Source organism: Kwoniella dejecticola, chromosome 2 (genome assembly GCF_000512565.2).
Source record: "Kwoniella dejecticola CBS 10117 chromosome 2, complete sequence".
NCBI lineage: Eukaryota > Fungi > Basidiomycota > Tremellomycetes > Tremellales > Cryptococcaceae > Kwoniella > Kwoniella dejecticola.
Window position 1 is genome coordinate 1,634,722 of NC_089302.1, and position 17,980 is coordinate 1,652,701.

Below are 17,980 nucleotides of genomic sequence, written 5' to 3' on the forward strand. Positions count from 1 at the left end.
ATGGAAAATTGTGGTCCTGGTCCTTCGCAGTCCACTTCCTGCACCAGAACATATCATGAATTGGTTATCGGGACGCAAGTTTACGCGTACAAACCGAGTCTGTCAATTGCGTTCGAGCGAGAAGGAGAAGTGCTGTGCGTTGTTGTATAGATCATGGAATATGTAGAAACAAATGAATCTTTGCATATGTATATGGATGATAATTTTGTCACTTCTGTCTATAGATAACTTGTTTTCCTCTGCGGTTCAAACATCCCTTTTCTATATTCACCATGGCTAAAACATGACTTACCAGTGATCGGCAAAACCTACAATCCGTTTTTCGCGTCTAGACCTGAGCATTCGCCTCAGCCGTCAATTTGGCTTGTCTAATCAATCCCTCCGGCGCATCACCTCGAGGCATGTACACTTCGATCAACCTCAACTTGTCCGGTTTGTTGAATTCCTCATCGTCCAACAGCTTGTTGAGTTCAGAGGGAGTCTTGACGACGTAAGATTGGTATGGTGTCTGGCACTTTTTACCAGCCAAGAAAGGTAAGAGTAATTGATGGTCGTATAATTGGATATCATTGTACTTTGCAGTCTCCCCGTGGATTTGTCGCTCGATCTCGTACCCATCGTTATTCAGTACGAACAGGTAAGGGTGAACGCCCCTTCGAAGCATCGTACCGATCTCTTGTAAGGTCTGGACAAGGTGTCATACCAGATCAGCTCCATCGGTTCATTTGGGTGGAACCGATCGCTGGATAAGAATGGACCCACCAATTGTAAAGAACCATCACCGACAAATAAGACTGTTCGTCTGTTCTTACCGTCCTCTTGAGCGGCCATAGCGGCTCCAAGACAAGCTCCGACGGACCACCCGATAGCTCCCCAGAGGATCTGGGCGATGTAAGTAGAGTGCGAAGGTAGAAGGACGTTCGTCAATCCGAAGGACGATGTACCGGTCTCCGTGATGATGATATCTGGAAATACAGATTGGTTGAATCAGCCGATTCGTTCATGACCACCGAGTCTGCCATGGAGTGGTCTCTTTCATAAACGCGATGTTTCCAGACTCACCCGTGTCGGCGAACCATTTACCGACTCTAGGCCATAACCATTCATGCTTGATCTCGTTCGACTTGGGCTCAGGCACGATACTTTCGACTCGACCAGCTTTGACTTTTTGTTCGGCATTTTCGCCGGATTGAGGAGAGGCAGCTCTGGATTGCACGACTTCCTTGAACGCTGGAAGTAGGTCCGGGAGGACGTGTCTGATATCTGTGGTCGGGTAAGCGGCATAACCGATTGTCGTAGTGAATGAATGCAATTCTATGGTGATCTTAGGATCGATGTTTACTGAAAACGATCCCGAGCTATCATTTGTCGTCAGTCAGTGTATTTGCCCTCTATTGATACATGTGTAGCCTTGAAGCCAGACTCACTTGAAATCACTCTTCAGGGCTCCGACGTAAAGTACGAAGTCCGCCGCCTCAACTTCTTCCCTCACCGCAGGAAGAGAGTTTGCACCTGCATAGCAACCACCGAAAAGCGGGTGGTGCTCATCGAGCAGACTCTTACCCATAGGAGCTATCGTAGTAGTCGGCTGTCAACATCTCGTGTGGTGAAGAATCGCTGTCAACTAGACCCACTTTCGAAGAACCTGATACCACACCCTTCCACGAGTTTACGGACTTCCCCAGCCATACCAAATCTTCCAGCACACGCATCGACAAGGATCACAGGCTTCTTAGCCTGCTTGAATCGCTGAGCGATCTCCTCGACTACATGCGCCGTCACTTCGTCCGAAGGAGCTCTAGTCGGAGCTGCGGTCGAGACGTTTGCCAAAGAGGTACTAGCAGAGGCTTGAGCGTCTTGAGGTGAGATCGAGGCTGCTACCGATTCAGGTGGCGGAGCGGAGTGCGGATGAGGCTATCAAAGGTATGCGGCGAGTCAGCGATTTCTATAGGATACCTGCTTCAACGAAATCTTGCTCACGAGCTTCTGCTTCAGCCCCTCAGCTGAGACTTTATGATGGAATGCATCGGTCGGGATCTCGACGTAGCCTGGTCGACATTGTTCAAGCACGTCTGTAAGGGTTTTATCGAATGCCTCCGTCCAGGTCGTAGGTGTCTTTGGTGCGATTTCATTCAGCAAAGCTTGAGAGCATGAGAGTGGTGCAGACATGGTAGAGAAGGTAGTGAAAGATCCCGGAAGGTTCAAGGTATGGTGCAAAAGTGACTCTTTTGACTACGAAACAGTATCTGGCATTAGCCCAGCCTTGGCTTGAAATACGAGTCAGTCGGGTTGCAGCCCCGATAGAGAATTCACCTGAAGCTTCGTGCTTGGGGCACCAACGATGTGAAGCACTGGAACTCGTTCTGCAAGAGCACCAGCGATACCACTGTGGGAGATAATCAGCCATGCATCGCAACACATCCGCCTGCAACAGCCGGACCGTGAGCGCAAGTGGCGTACCATAAGGCAGATAACTCTCCAACACCGAAGGTGGTCACGATGACCGCCAACCCGCCCTTGACTCGAGCATACCCGTCCGCAGCGTACGCCTGAATGCGGGACCCAGATCGTCAGAGCGGTTCTAGCCGTCACTGACTTGTTCTGTCCACTTACAGCGTTCAGCTCGTTGGCATTTCCTACCCATTCAATATCGGGATCGCTCTCGACGAAATCGAGCCCTGTTTCGAGATAGTATCAATACATCAGCACGACAGCACAGTCATCAATGATTTGAAGCGTCCTCTTATGCCTTTCTCGGCCCACTTACATTCTAGAGGGGGAAACACGAAAACAAACAGCTCAATCAGCATCTGTCATCGTTGCGTAATATTGATCTTCCACAAAATGATTGAATTATCGCTTACCTAAATTAAAGTCCCCAGGTACTCCAAAACACTGACAAGAACAACCCCAGGGTCAGTTAGATGACTTGTAGATGAGAAGAAGAGGAAGAAATGAGGTTAAGAAGAGAGAGGGGGAGGTGGAGGGAAGGAAGGGCCACTTACCTGCTTCACACCGGCTTGCTTAAGCCTTTCGACGACGTATTGCCCAAATTCGATAGTTTCTGACATTCTATACACGATTTAGGTGTTATCTTCACTCGAAGAAGAGAAGAAATGCAAGTGGACGATGGTGTAGACAAGCTATAAATACTTTTCTCACACTATGGGAATGCGAATGCACGAAACATTCCGAGGCGTCTGCCTCCACCGGCAGGCACGATGACGTACTGTACAGTGAAGCTCAGTGCCACGTGCATTGCCGCTTAGGCCCCGGCCGTGCCATTTACCGGATGTTTTGGTGAGGCCCAGCCAGAAGTCACTAGGAGAAGAACGGATCGTTGATGAACATGTACCAATACTTGGATGGGGGCAATACGGCTTCCGTCAACCTGATTCTCGGTTCGGAAAGAGTGACCACCATGGGTTCCGCATCTACCTCTGCTTCTGCCTCGCCAACGATACTCACGCCGTACGGATATTCTTCGGGAACATGTGGATATTGTTCGCCGTCCGGACAAAGGAGTCGAGGCAAGACTTCTTCGAAGTATGGTAGTGAGTTGAGCGCATAGCTCATTGGACAGTTTGGACCGATTCACTCTTGATATGGAGACGATACTCATGCATGGTGTTATGAATAGTGGTCACAGAGCAGATGACGCCAGAGGTGCACATATAGTCCAAGCTCAGTCATCCAGAAACTGTTTCGTCAGGCGGTTGAGACGCGATTCGTGCTGATCACTTCAAGTTGTAGTTCTACCAGCTACTGGTCGATCGAGGATGGCGTCGGTCCGGTGATTACCTATATCAGTGAGGCCCGTCTGACCATGTTACAAAATGCTTCATCCCTGAGCTCAGGCGATCTTAGAGGGGATCGAGTGTAAGATCGCACTGGCTGACATTACATACGTCGTAGTCCGGATATGGCCCGAACATGCTGTCCACAGTATACGATCCGGCTCAACACCACAACTTTCAAGGCGACTAAGAAACATCGTCAAGTGGTCAATCGTTTCAACAGGTATCTCGAGACCGGCCAAAAGCCCGGTGAATCGTCCACCGCAGGTTCCGCGCAAACGGATGTACGAATGGGGAAAAGCGATCCTGACACACAAGTTGACGATTCAACCAGGAATGCCGCTGGCAAAGACAAAGGCAAGGGAAAAGGCAAGGGGAAGAACAATTCGGGAAAACAGGATATATTAGATGAGCTGCATAGTCGAGAAGTAGGATATATACCCCACGACGAGGAAGTGCATTTAGCGCATTCTTTCAAGGTCAGTCACCTTTTAAATTCCGAATCCTGTCGCAGAAAGAGAACGAAGCTGACCCTGGGACGTACAGACCCAGCTCGTGCCGGCTCAAGCGACGAAAGAGACCTTCGAGCTGTACAAGGCGTACCAGATTGCTATCCACAAGGACAAACCGGAGACTGTCACCATGAGGGGATTTGATAGATTTTTATGTGGGAGTACCCTGATCGTAAGTCATACGTCCTCATCTTCTGGTGCAAGGTGGTTGTCAATCACTGATGTTCAGAACAGCAAACACCCATCAATCACGGCACCAATGTGGACGAAGATTTACAGCATGGCAGATTACCGAGAACATATGGACAATACCATCTGCGTGAGTGCCCAAGAATAAGAACGACATATGCTATCGCTATCTGACAATCAATTGTGCCGGTTCTGATGATATTTGCACAGTATACAAGGTGGACGACGTCTTGATCGGGATATCAGTGATCGACATCCTACCTTCATGCGTCAGCAGTGTATACTTCATCTGGCATCCTGATTGGGCATGGGCGAGTCTAGGAAAACTCTCGGCATTGTACGAGATATCTCTCAGTAGGCGAATGCGCGAAAAGGGCGTGAAAGATATGAAATGGGTCTATATGGGTCAGTTGAAGCTTGTATTCACCCCCCACTGTGTGACGATAGAAGCATCAAGCTTATTGACGTCGCACATTTCCAATCTAGGCTATTGGATACCGGATTGTCAGAAAATGAAGTATAAATCTGAATATGCGCCTTCAGAGCTCCTCGATCCGGTAAGAGTGCCCTGGTGTCTATATGTGTCCCCGGCTTTCGATACATCATGAGGTGGTCGTAGGAGGACCCAGGCTGATCTGCAATGATCTTGTTAGGGCACAAACACCTTCTATCCGCTAGATACCATACTTGAGACCTTCCTCGTGTCTCATCCGACAGGGTATCACCCCTTTTCCAATGTCACTTCGACTCCTTTTCCCGATACCAGCTTAACTCAGGACATTCCGATCGGTCCGACGAATGCTAAAAGAGGAGATGCGCCTGAGAAAGCGGGTCCGAATTCCGAGACTGGGTCTGAGTCTGATACCGAGTCAGAGGAGGAAGCTCCTTCTTCGTGGCCAGATCCCACCCCACCAGGCTTCGAAGACCCATCCAGAATCACTGATGAAGCAGTAGAGCTGGTATTCCTCCTATTTGGCAGAAACAGATTCACGGGTAAAGGTGGAAAATTGATACCTATCAGCGTGAGTCGAGCGTCTCTTCAATGTCAATCCTTCTTGTCAAGGGAAATCGGACGGAAACTATTCATTGATGGATTGGGTACCTTGGTACTGACACCACGTCAAATCACTTGTTAGAACCTCGAATTCAGAGATGCGGAAGTGATGTATCGCGAGATCAAAGAATTCTTAGCTGCAGTAGGACAAGATAACATAGCCGCGCTCGAAGGCGGGGTAGCGGAAAAAGCCGTATTGTATTTAGGCTAGAATAAAAGACCATTTTTCCTCCCTGTATAAACAATCACACGTTGTAGCAAATGGGATGCGATACTGTACAGCATCTGATGCAATGATACATATTCACCATGTCTTCGCCATTTGCGGGGAGGGGAGATGAGCGGAATCAAATTTGGTAACTTCAGTATTCGCCCGACGCGTTCTTCCGTCCGAAGTCGGTAAAGTCAAATTGATGAGAACATTTCATCTCACTCCTCCTCTTTTGACCTCATTCTGACTTGCAGCGCAGCGCAGCACCACGCGAAGAGCCTGAACGGACACGATCGTCGAATGAGCTTTTCTCCATAGCTCACTCCAGCCCAGAACTTTGAGACAGAGCAAACATCCGGTCGGCCTGACCACTCCCGAATTCCATAAATAGCAAAGGTGTCTTCTATTATCCGACTACGGCCAGGCAACAGAAGGTCCAGCGAGATGTCCTCAATCTTACCTCTCACAGGAGGTCGCGGCGGTAGCGGTGGGGTAGGAGGCTCAGGAAGCTCAATATATTCAGCTTCCTCTCCGCGTATAGGCGATGACAGAGCCTCAAATTCGACGGATTGGAGTTCACTCGGTTCGATACCCGGCACAAGATCCGGCGGGCTTCCTTTAGTGCTCAGGCGTCTGACCAAGTTCAGAAGTATGGATTTTGAGTTGGCGTTTTGGCAATTGACCTATCTGGTTGTGGCTCCTAGAAGGGTGTATAAGCAGACGTATCATCAGTGAGTGATTCCCTTCTCCCAAGCCGAATCACATGGCGAGACAATGTCCGACGAGATACAGGCATTCAAAGACCTCCGCGCCAGTACTTCTTGCTAGGCTGCCCGTTCGTTGCGAAGACAGCAAAATCCCTTCCCCTATATCTTGTCTGTCATTCGAGATACTGACAGTTTTCGTTATGAATATAGCAAACAGACAAAGAACCAGTGGGCACGAGACGAGTGAGTTGCTGTAGAGAAGATAATATCCAAAATTTGGACGCCGTCAGCTGACGCCCTTCTAACCACTCAGCCCAGCTATGTTACTCCTCATCTCGGGATGTCTAGTCGGTAGGTCGTCGTCTGTCACGCACAAACACAATCCGCCCTAAGACTCCAACTGCTCGACCATCTTGCGCGTCTCCCACATCCACAAGTCCATCTACACTGCATTGCTGACGATTGATTCATGCTACAGTCGCAGCAACAGCATGGTCGCTTCTACACCACTACACCCCCCTCCAGACTCTCTCCACAATCCTCCTATTCGTCTTCCGCGATTTCCTTTTATCTTCACTCGCTATTTCCTTCGTACTCTATTTCCTGTCGAATAAACTGCTCTTATCGCCCACCGCCTCAAGCTCAATCATAGATAACAAAGTGGAATACTCGTACGCGTTCGACGTAGCTGTCAACTCGTTCTTCCCCTTCTTTCTAACTATCTATATTGGATTATTGCCTCTTTACGGGCTGGTCGTTCGAGATAATTGGATTTGTCTTTGGGTTGGAAAGTGAGTCCCATCATCTCGTAAACACCTTATCTGTCCTTCGCCCCGCCGTCGCTCACCCCCTCCCCTTCCCTTCCCATTCTTCGCTCTTCCTTCTTCTCTCTTCCTTCTTCACTCTTCCTTCTTCACACCCCCTTCTTCACTCCCCCTTCTCCGCTCCTCCTCCTTCCCTCCCCCTTCTTCCCTCACTCTTCGGGCTGACACTCGAAGCCGCCCGAATTGATGAATTCAACTGACCCCGATATGCCACCCAGCACGCTCTTCCTAATAGCTTCAGTCCAATACGTCTACGTAACATATCTAGGCTACGTCGCATTGCCTTTCATCGCGCGCTCCGAATTACTGCTCTCGCCGCTTCTACCGATCTTCGGAGGATATCTACTGAGTTTATTAGGATTCAATATCTCCAAATTCACGCTGGAGCGGTACTTCGGTATATGAGATCAAGCATAGTAGCATAGTAGCATAGTAGTGCAGTAGCGCCGTCAATCCGGAATCGAGACAAATCAGGGACAGCGCTTTTGGAATAATCGCAAGAGGAAGTGGCCTGCACCCGGGACGAAATGATCACTATCACGGTTATCATCAATATAAGTATAATCAAGCGATAGAACTAGGATCATTTTGAAGGAGAAGAGGACCAATAGATCAAAAGTGAGAAGAAAGAGGCGATCTCCTTTGAGACTATCGTTTAGCGCACAGACCAAGAAAATTACTGCAATATGCGACTAAATCGATTTGCACAATAATACATGTCTTCAGTCCAGACGTCCAGACGTCCAGACCTATAAGCTCGAAGTGAGCCCTATGACCACTTGGACGTCAAAACCCGAAAACCCCGAGAACATGAGAACTACTGAAGATACGATGTTACAACTTCTTATCGTTTGAATCAAACCGACTGTTGCGATCACATTAGTGGATTGCCTGATCAATCCATATCAAAGATCATTCTTCCAAATCAGTCAAATCTGAATCTTCCGCCTTATCTTGATCCTCGGCTTTCTTGACTTTGGCCTTCTTAGCTTTCTTTCCAGATACAGCTCGCTTAGCTTTGGTCTGTGCAAAACAAGCAACAAATCAATCAGTAAATACCCTCAACATAAGACAAAGGTGACGTATGTCACCTACTTTCGCTCCCCTTCTTCCTCCTCGTCCTAGTACACTTGCATCTTCCCCATCCTCTTCTTCTTCTGCCTCTTCTCCGCTTCCCTCCTCGTCATCTTCCTCATCCTCATCACTGTCCTCATCCTCGTCATCGTCGTCATCGTCATCGTCTCCATCACTCTCCTCGACTCTTCTCTTCTTAGCGCTCTTCTTCGAGCCGGCAGCAGCTGATTTTCTCTTGTTCGATGTTGGCGAAGGTCTAGTATGGTTATTAATTTCCGCTTTTCTCTGTAGACCATGTTAAGGACATCTCATCAGCTTCTTCGCTTTTATTTGGATGATACTCCTGCGAATCTGAGAATTATCAATATGTTAGACGCAACTTACCGGTGCGGATCCTCCAGTATTGACAATCCTCCTACCCAAAGTCTTGGCCCATTCTCTGACTTCCTCAGTCAGATACTGAGTATGTTGTATTTTAGACTTCTCTTCGTAATTATCGGCATGATGGAATATATCTTTCGGGAATCGGATTTTCCCCGGGTAAATGGGGATAGGCCAAGCGTGTCGCTCGGCTCGATTACGAATGATGATCTGAGCTAGTTCAGACAAGATATACAATGGCTGCCTCGCACCTCAGTAGTCAGCAGGCGTTTGGGTTTTTGCAGGCCGCACGAGAAGAACTCACCCGACTTCGCTCGTCCATTTTATCTCTCAAGCCTTTCAGTCCTTGAGCGATGGCGAATAGTAAACCGATATTATATCGGTGTGCCACGCAGTCAAGGTACATCTCGATGAACCTAGATGAGTACCTGATCAGCTTGACCGAATGACCGCTGTGAAGTCCGCACAGCAAGTCGAGCTCACCTCGCCACATCTTGCAGATTTTGCTGATCCGCAATGATTTCTTCACCTTCCTCAGCTTTCGTCCAGTGTATGTCTGGATGATGACACAGGAAGTGCAGCAACCTAGCGAAAGGCATTTCGATTCTATCTACCTTTTCGGCTGTGCAGGATATCCATCACTTGTCGTCAATCGACTGGTCATGTGTCGCCGCGATGCGATGCAATGCAATGAGACTCACGCGCCGATAGGTTCGAACAGGTCGCCACTATTCTCTGCATAATTTGATGTCCCTGCATCCACGAGACTATCGTCAGCTCTTTGCTGCCAGTCGCAAGTGGGATGATCTCCAGAAAATCCTCCTGCGTCACGTACCGCTTTCTTGTTCTCCTCCTCAGGATCCATAGCAATCATGATAGGAGTAATATTCCACCGAGCCAACAACCGTTGCGTGGGTACTACCTTTCCAAGTTTGCGAAGGTAGACATGTCGGACCATGTAGCAGAAATCCTATATGTACTCAAAGCGATCAGCTGATGCTATTATGCTGATAATTGGCACGTCTCAGCTGAGCACTTACCTGGACTGCTCCGACCACTACATCAAACGAGCACTGCTCGGCAATCGCCTTGTCAAAAGATCGCACATTGGCCAGCTTGAGAAGGCATACACTAGCCTTCAGTCGCAAATGACATCTTACTGCCCCACTGTGAACAGGAGACACCAAGGGACTTAGCATCCTATCACGTCAATAAGGTCTGAGGGGCTCACCCTTCCTGAGTGTTTTCGTTCATCATACCGTCATTCACCAGAACATCGGTCAACAGCTTCAGCACCGGTCTCAAGATCTTGTCGGCCTCGGGATCGCGGGAGAATCCGAGAGTTCTGTGAGTCAAGAACTTCAAAGATAAGATTTTGGCTTTGTTAAGCTGTTGCAGCGTGTCATATTCTACCCATTTGTCATCCTCTCCAACCTATTCATATGTTGACTCAGTCAGCGTGTGGGGATTCAGAAGACGTGTAATATGACCTACATCAATGGACGGCGATGGAGCATTGATGATTTCTTTCATGATGAAGCTCATAATTTCTTCGCTCCTTGCTTCCACTGACCGGGGTCTGATCAAAGCTAATTCCGTCAAGGCTCGAAGATGGGTCAGCAGATGTTTGCGATCCTTCTTCTTGAAGGCTTTCACGATGCCCTGCAAGATCGAATTGAAACACCATCAGCACCGCGAAAAACTTTTCGGCATATGTAACTCACATCTACAACATTGTCGCAAGCATCAGGTTCCTTAGATCGAGCCAAGAACCTAGCTGCGAATTTGGCTTGTCGGGGTGTCCCTTCCAGCGCGAGGTTGACAGCTCTTTCAACCGGTCGACTGTGCTTTCAACGCAATCAGCGTCACGTTCGCGCTGAAGCGTATGAATCGAGACTGACTGTTCTGCAGGTGCAACGTCTGGGTATATCTTACAGACCGAGCCCAGAGCTTGGAGGGCCAGCTCCACTAGATGCTCATTCTTCTTGTCCATCATTGCTATTACCAGTTGAGCGGCATGGGTCTTGAATAGGGGAGCGCCTTCTTTGGCCAGTATACCAAGTACTTTCGATGCGGCGGCCGCAGAGACTGCTGATTCTGGTTTCGATACTCGTTTCAACAACGGTGAGATCGACGATTGATTCACGATGTTCCAAGACGACACATCCACCAAACAGGTGATCGTTTCCAGCACGTCGTCGTGACTTTGATGTACTCTTCGAAGCAGCTCGTTCTATCAGTACCAGTGTCAGCTGACTTTCTCCCCTCACAACCCGGTATGCCGACGTACTCTGGCTTTCACAATCGAGGTTAGACTGGACTGTATGTCCACACAGGTCTTGTATAACTTGAAGAGCTTAGATTCATTTGCATGGGCGAAAGCGGTCAAGTCTCGTTTGGCCTTGTCGACATCTCCAAAATACGACCCTGCCACAAGCCTGTCAGTGTGGCTCGTATCGTCCAAACTGAATTAACTCACGGGCTATCGCGTCAATTACGAAGTCCAGCTTCGGCTTGGCGTCCTGGCTGCCTTCGGTTATCACACCGCCCTGCATAGACCCACGATCAGCCGAAACATCTCAACCTGAACTCAGTCACGGTCTAACTCACGTTATATTCCTCGCAGAAATGGATGAAAGCCATGAAAGGTGAATTTCCTTTTGCATAATCCGCCAGGCCTATGATCTTCCGCAGAGCTGCGAAAGCGTCATCGTTGAGCCTGGAGGTCACAGAGAGCAATCGGTCCACCCAGGCCTGCTCATCGTCCGTCTCCTTGGGTAAGGGAAGAATGGAAGATTTGATCACTGATATCAATTGAACCCTACGGGAACAGACAACATCAGTCTGTGCTGCTACACGGGTCGGAGATCCGCTTACCTCATTTCTGTCGTGGTGTTACCTCTACACGTGCCAAGAAGCATCGCCTCCGGTATCCAAGCGAACTGCTTAATCGCTTCGGGACTGCTCGACTCGCTGCTCCATTCATTGTAAGCTGTGCATGTCTCAGATAGCATGGAATTTGCTTACATTTCAGAGTAAGCCAAGTTCCATAATTTAGCTAGAGCGCCGGCAGCTTCTGATCTGACGGATGACTGTTCGGTACGATACGTCAGCCCGTCTCTGAAAGATACAGCTTGTTGCCAACACACCTTCTTATCACTCATTCTCTCCCCAATAGTCTTCAAGGTATCCAGGCTGATATGGTGCAAAGCAGTCTCATAATCGAGACTTCCTATCACTCGACATATGGCCGCCCTGATTCTCTCGTCGGAATCAACGATTCTGTCCCTTAACTCCGCTATTGGATTGCATGATCAGCCGAGGGCTTTGAGATTAAAAAATCATTCACAAACCTTGTAGTTCCAGCCTAACTTCAGGATGATTTATCAACAACCCTTTGGTGCCTTCCACCCAAGTCAGTCGGACTGCGAAAGCCTTGTCAACCCTTCTCCCCAACCAGGCTCTCCAGGTCGAAGGGTACTTCTTCGACGGATCTTCTGTTCCTATACGCTGCGAGAACAACGCTCCAAGAGTTCTGACCGATAGCTGACGAATAGTCAATTCATCTGACACCTTCAGATTCTCTTCTAACAGGGGAACCACGTTGAGGAGAAGATCCGGGCAGAACTTGTATATCGTCAAGAGGAGGTCGTGCGATTCCGTGAGCTTCTTGATATCGTTTGCCGACGGATCTCTGCCATGTTCGACCTGGATTTCGGAGAAATGCTATCAGAGGCAGCTGATCAGTAATGATTGTTACAATATGGTCTCAGGTAAACCTTCTCACAGCATATATCGGTCGTTTGAGCTTGTCCGCAACTTGATTGCAGACATCCACTGTGAGCTGGAATGACAGGACTTCGGGTTTCTAAGGATAATACATGATAAGTGGAGTTCTCGTTGCCGTTTGAAGAGGATGCTGAGTACACATACCGAAGCATAATTTTCGAATTGACTGATTAGGCAGTCCATAACTCCCTGAGGCAGCTGACTTGCTTCTTCGATCAAAGCAACGAGAATATCTCGAAGATACCGTATCAAGGTCTTGTTCATGTCCGGCCTGTCCAAGAATGCCTCTATCAGCTGTGATCCAATGCCTCGCCGTCGAATTAGGTATTGTCCCTTCACGCGAAGACTTAAATTCAGGCTCCGCGTCCATCAGAATCACTGTGGTAATTCCACACTCACCTAATGATCTCCATAAACCCATTGAAGAAACCCTCCATCAAAGTATCGCTATCAGGCACATCGCAGACCAGCACCACACTCTTGATCGTGGCTAAGCTTTCTATCAAATGATAGTATTCCGTATAATAAGGTATGTCGGTGACTCTTTGACTTTGCGTTTGTGATGGATGAGAAGGCTGATTCATTATGTTCGATTTATTCCTGCTTATCTGAAGAGGCTGTGTCGAAGAGGTGGTGAGTTTCAGGTTGGTGGTGAGCTGTACAAGGAAGAAGTTGAAGATGTCCTAAATGTGCTATCTCGTCAGCTCATCATCCCCAAAATGCCAAGCCTGCTAGCATGTCCCTAGTGATCACTATCCCATCCTTTCACACACGAAGGATGGAAGGCGTTGCGGGAGGAAACCTGACTCACTCGTAATTGCGATTCGGAATATGGCGCATCAGGTGCGTAAAGCCTCAGCAAGTCAGCCAAACAGCATGCTGCGTAGGCTTTGACTCCGCGGCTGAAGCGGACCACGACATGTCATCAGCTTGAGTGAGCAGCGTCGACACCTCTGGGGCTGATGCTTACTCTTTATGGTGCAAGATGGCATCTTTGATCAAGGGTTTCCTTATTGGATCTAAGGATTTGACATCGACGGCATCCTGCTCTAAAGTCGAGAGCTTCTGGTTCAGAGTCTAGAAACAGCGATATAAATGTAATGCGCGTTAGCGGGAACCACTTGATCATGAGAACATGTGTTCCAACAACGATTCATCGTCACGAGTCACGACATCTTCCTTCCTCGACGTCTCCATCATGGTCTTCCCCCTCACGTCCTGCTTGACGACCTCTTCCTGGGCTGATTGTTTCTCTTAAATCGCGAATCCCAGCATTCGAGCTCAAGGAGAAAGGCATTGAGACATTTGACATACCTTGATCCTTTTCAATAACGCTTCCGTAGTCTCCCTCTTTCCAGTCTGTATCAGCGGTTCCGAGAAATCTAATTTAGCCAGCGCTGGCGTTTGACTTGCTCTAGGCATTTTATCTGTCTCAGTCCACTCTGGTCAGGGTCTACAGAAGCTCGCAGAGGTCTGTCGGCGGTCTGTCTACTAGTGTCGGTAAGGAAAGTGACTATTGAAATGAGAAGGAAGTCAGAGTATCAGACGTTGATCAGTGGTTGAGAGGATGGATGGATGATCGGTTGACATCACCTTGACACATTATTCCTCATGTTCTCTTTTCCTCGACGGCAATTTACGACGCGTCGCGAGGCTCATACCCTCATACAAGCGGACTGGCAGTCACGTGATTTGTAATGTTCAAGATCACACGCGTCAGTGCGTAGGGGCTATGGTTGAATAGTCGATGATTCTTCGTTCGATATCATCCATATATCTAACTTGACTGCATAATTGCATTTCAGCCCATCTCATCTCAATATCCTCTCAATCAAACTTGACAGGAATATTACAAATCACAATTACTTCCGGTATCGAATACACAGCGACTCTGCATAGCCACAGGATGATCCTCGCTTTATCGCCTTACACAATGTCCACTCCCCGCTCTTCATCACCCTTGAATCCCAATACATCTTCCGATCCACTCTCATCTCCTACACCTCAACCCGCACCATCCTTGAGCTCAAGGACATCTCAATATCAGTCATTCTCTCTTCCTTCATATCGACATTCTCTAAACTCAACCTCAACCAGTGGCGGACCATTATTGTCCACACGGTATAGCCGTCCATCATCCAGGAAATCATCGCCTATTCCCAATTCCCACGGCCGACCATTCGCCGCTTCTAGCGGCAGCAAGAGCGGAAGTAGTACAAGCAGCCGTGGTGGAAGTGGAAGTGGAAGACGAAGCGCCCACGGGGGTGGCAATAGGGGTGGGTATGGAGGTGCATCGGATCTGTTTTCAGAGGGGACAACACCGACAGAAGGTCTGATGTGGCGAGAAAAATTCAGCCGGAGAGTGGAAGAGCGTGAAAGGCGCAAATCCCAACGAGAGGGTAATATAGATAAGCGACGCGGAATAGATGCGAGTGCGAATAGGAGAGAGATGAGTGTTGAAGAGGAGGAAGAGGCTGATCGAAAAGCTCAAGAGGATGATGAAGAGGTGAGCTAGTTCATTGTTCAATGATCTCTGATCTCTCGTCTACCTTTCCAGTCAAAGCCGACTTGACCTGCTAATGATGACCTAATGTCTTCTTTCTCCGCGCCAAATAGATATTCCGCCGATTGGTGATTCTGCAAAGGAAGAAAACCCAACATGCGACTTTACAATCGCACGAACTCGAAACGGGCGGTTCTGATCCCCTATTACCTGATATGGAGGACGAGTTGCTCAATCTCGAGAGGGAAGAGAGGGAATTGATGAATCGTCTCGACACCGCCAATGACGATGGTAATGTCCACTTCCAGAATCAGAGGGATCACAATATGGATTCTTCGCCTATCAAGAAGAATCCCCTAAGAACAGAATCTACCCAATTGATCAACTTGACACCTCGACAGATACACGAGGAGGAGGAATGGGAAAGAGAAGCTGCTTTAGCAGAAGAGCAAGAGAGGGATCTAGAAGATATCAATTTCGCAGATCAGGTGGAATCTCATTTTCTCCCTCACCATCCACAAACACAACAAATTCCTCCCATAGGTGGACCCTCGACAAACGTGGACATAGACATAGACATGGATATGGACATGGATGGACAGGTCGATTGGGAAGCCTTCGACGCGATGGACATAGAATAGGGACGAAGAAACGCCTCTAGCATATCATTTGATAGTAGAAGGCGAGACAGACGTTCGATCTTTCGATTTTGACTTTCGATTTATCGCGCTTTCCGAATGAACGATTGATGCGGTCAAGGCATATTTGGAATCTATAACAGGACTTGACGTGTGAGGTTGTATATAGTGCTTTTGCTCATAACTTTGCTTAGCTTGTTTGATTTCAACTAGTTGTATATACGATTAACTCGAATGCTTTTCATGATAAAGCTGCTCGCATATGGTTGAATGGTATCATGCATATTGAGAATTTGTGTTTCACAGCTCCTGATTGAAGCCTTCCTTCTTGCATCTCCACATATTGCTTTTCCTCCCCGTTTGCACTGAAATCACAAATGTTTGCCTGTCTTCCTCGCTTTCATCCGTTCGCATACTTCCTACTTTCAAGCAACGCTTGTGTCAAGGATTAATATCGTTTGTCGAGATGCGTGATTTAGTAGACCTATGAACCATTGATTCGGTCGTCAGCCAAGTGCTAGCCCCTGATTCGACTGACGACTGACCTTCTTCTTCTCGTCCACTGAGAATCCTCCTGGACCGATGTTGACAAGTAACAACAAACCGCCGACGATAGCTGCAATGCACCGTATAATCAGCTTTTCATCCGCAACTTTTTGAGGGGTTGGTTAGCTTACAAAGAGTCTGGAAGCTGTGAGATGACCATAAAATACATCAGCTTGAGCTACTAAATGAACAGCGCAAACACAGATAGCTGGAGACTCACAAGTCGTACTTAAGGAAGTCTCGTTGAGGATGAGCAGAATGTACAGACCACCAATTGTTGATGAATACATTGAAGACGCTCAAGAGCACCACAAGGAAAGTCGCAGACCATTTAGCCTTGAATCCAACAGCTACCATTATACACGCTCCCAATCCGACGATGGAGACGATCACCCGGGCGAAGGACCATGAGCCCTGGAAGATGAATCCGATGAATAGGAAGATAAGGAGGATTCGTCCGGCCAATTGGAAGCTGAGTACAAGCACCAGCCAGCGGTTGCATCAGTCCCTTTCCCTTGCGATGTTCCAGTGATGAGTAATGAGGGCAGCTGGACTTACTACTTCCTTCGATCAGTTTCGCTAAGAGTAGGTAATCCAGCAAACAATTTCTTCTTGTTTTGAAGCGAATCAGAAAGGACCATAAGTAATCCACCGATGACACTCAGGTTTCTGAGGAAGAAAGATAGGTCGAAGAGGAGTCCATAGCCCAGGCCTGATTCATCACGCATCAAACAATCAGCTCTCAACGACTATTCGGCCTGTGGATGATAGCTGACTGACCCTGAGCAACGACTACACCAAGTAAACAGAAGACCGAGTAATCAGGGAATCTCTTGCCGATGACACCGAATGATCCTCCTAACATAGCCTATAAGGGTATCAGCTGTTGAACTCATTCCGCTTCATAGATTGAGTAGCAGCTGCAATGGCTACTTACGAACACGTTGATAAGGAGGAATAAGTGAGATAGACCCCATGGGAATCGTCGGTGTCTGTCAGAAACGAGTTCATCAGCTAAAGGCAAATTCGCTCGCGAAAGCTGACATCGAACCTACTTTTGAAGGTACCAAAGTTGATCAGACCATTGGGTGAGAATTCGAAGTGCGTCTATACAACCATCCTGTGAGCTGAAGCTTTCTTTGCCGGAAGAAAGTGTCGAAAAGCTCACCTTCGAGGAAAGTAACGACGATCAAGAATCTAGCCATGGCAGGTACGTATGGTCTGATGGGCTATAGTTTCATGCAACATCAGCTTCATGAGGCGCTGAAGTCGCAGCAGCGCGATGATCTGATTCAAGCTGAAGAAAGGAGCGCCGTCTCACCTGAGTATAAGCCTCGATCAGATCCTCAATCTTACTCGTGTACGCTTGTACCTTACCCAGCATATCATCCGAAGAGCCATTACCGTAGTTCGACGTGTTCGAGGGTCGCGAGATTGGATCGGGGGTATATCCACCGCCTTGCATACCCATCATAGGTTGTTGGCGCTGAGCATTGGGGTTCAGGTGGATTCGTTGCGACATGTCGGACTACAAACGAGGATGATCAAGTACCAGCTGACACCATCAGATATTTCTCATGTATATGCACGACGTAGACCGTGTCAACCGACTCACCGATGCTAGCTCTGATGGATGCAAGTGGAGAGCAAGGTGTATAGGTATATTGACAAAGGTATTAATGATATGGTGTGAGTATGGAGAATGGATGAAATGTCATGTCGCGTTGGAACTTTGCTTTGAATTGGTGGACCCCG

General features: G+C 48.1%; 6 protein-coding genes across 6 annotated transcripts; 3 read left to right on the forward strand and 3 right to left on the reverse strand.

The window, feature by feature from the left end:
* Positions 1-328: 328 nt before the first annotated feature.
* On the reverse strand, positions 329-3,071 carry I303_102046 (uncharacterized protein; the record flags this gene model as incomplete). The annotated part of the gene is made up of 11 exons (XM_065968461.1): positions 329-685; positions 763-965; positions 1,063-1,358; positions 1,428-1,572; positions 1,635-1,914; positions 1,981-2,232; positions 2,314-2,386; positions 2,461-2,549; positions 2,614-2,678; positions 2,865-2,895; positions 3,006-3,071. The coding sequence occupies 11 exons, from the start codon at positions 3,069-3,071 to the stop codon at positions 329-331; spliced, it is 1,857 nt and encodes a 618-aa protein (XP_065824533.1).
* Positions 3,072-3,421: 350 nt separating this feature from the next.
* On the forward strand, positions 3,422-5,763 carry I303_102047 (uncharacterized protein; the record flags this gene model as incomplete). Its single annotated transcript, XM_018405167.1, has 11 exons — positions 3,422-3,554; positions 3,641-3,666; positions 3,754-3,809; positions 3,916-4,064; positions 4,116-4,276; positions 4,344-4,481; positions 4,544-4,628; positions 4,709-4,903; positions 4,985-5,055; positions 5,152-5,520; positions 5,635-5,763. The coding sequence occupies 11 exons, from the start codon at positions 3,422-3,424 to the stop codon at positions 5,761-5,763; spliced, it is 1,512 nt and encodes a 503-aa protein (XP_018265448.1).
* A 444-nt stretch (positions 5,764-6,207) lies between these two features.
* On the forward strand, positions 6,208-7,699 carry I303_102048 (uncharacterized protein; the record flags this gene model as incomplete). The annotated part of the gene is made up of 5 exons (XM_018405166.1): positions 6,208-6,494; positions 6,681-6,713; positions 6,784-6,821; positions 6,949-7,261; positions 7,513-7,699. The coding sequence occupies 5 exons, from the start codon at positions 6,208-6,210 to the stop codon at positions 7,697-7,699; spliced, it is 858 nt and encodes a 285-aa protein (XP_018265447.1).
* Positions 7,700-8,206: 507 nt separating this feature from the next.
* I303_102049 (uncharacterized protein) lies at positions 8,207-13,960 on the reverse strand (the record flags this gene model as incomplete). The annotated part of the gene is made up of 25 exons (XM_065968462.1): positions 8,207-8,317; positions 8,390-8,653; positions 8,753-8,989; positions 9,054-9,165; positions 9,233-9,371; positions 9,451-9,502; positions 9,585-9,719; positions 9,790-9,916; positions 9,981-10,183; positions 10,244-10,411; positions 10,474-10,591; positions 10,651-10,982; positions 11,040-11,176; positions 11,229-11,298; positions 11,360-11,570; positions 11,627-11,722; positions 11,777-11,841; positions 11,899-12,047; positions 12,103-12,475; positions 12,537-12,617; positions 12,683-12,809; positions 12,938-13,221; positions 13,350-13,440; positions 13,509-13,615; positions 13,853-13,960. 25 exons carry the CDS (start codon positions 13,958-13,960, stop codon positions 8,207-8,209), a joined length of 3,897 nt encoding a protein of 1,298 aa, XP_065824534.1.
* A 511-nt stretch (positions 13,961-14,471) lies between these two features.
* I303_102050 (uncharacterized protein) lies at positions 14,472-15,682 on the forward strand (the record flags this gene model as incomplete). Its single annotated transcript, XM_018405164.1, has 2 exons — positions 14,472-15,044; positions 15,155-15,682. The coding sequence occupies 2 exons, from the start codon at positions 14,472-14,474 to the stop codon at positions 15,680-15,682; spliced, it is 1,101 nt and encodes a 366-aa protein (XP_018265445.1).
* A 472-nt stretch (positions 15,683-16,154) lies between these two features.
* Positions 16,155-17,747, reverse strand: I303_102051 (uncharacterized protein; the record flags this gene model as incomplete). The annotated part of the gene is made up of 10 exons (XM_018405163.2): positions 16,155-16,163; positions 16,225-16,295; positions 16,357-16,370; positions 16,446-16,697; positions 16,784-16,937; positions 17,006-17,093; positions 17,163-17,217; positions 17,281-17,332; positions 17,394-17,454; positions 17,547-17,747. The coding sequence occupies 10 exons, from the start codon at positions 17,745-17,747 to the stop codon at positions 16,155-16,157; spliced, it is 957 nt and encodes a 318-aa protein (XP_018265444.2).
* Positions 17,748-17,980: the final 233 nt, after the last annotated feature.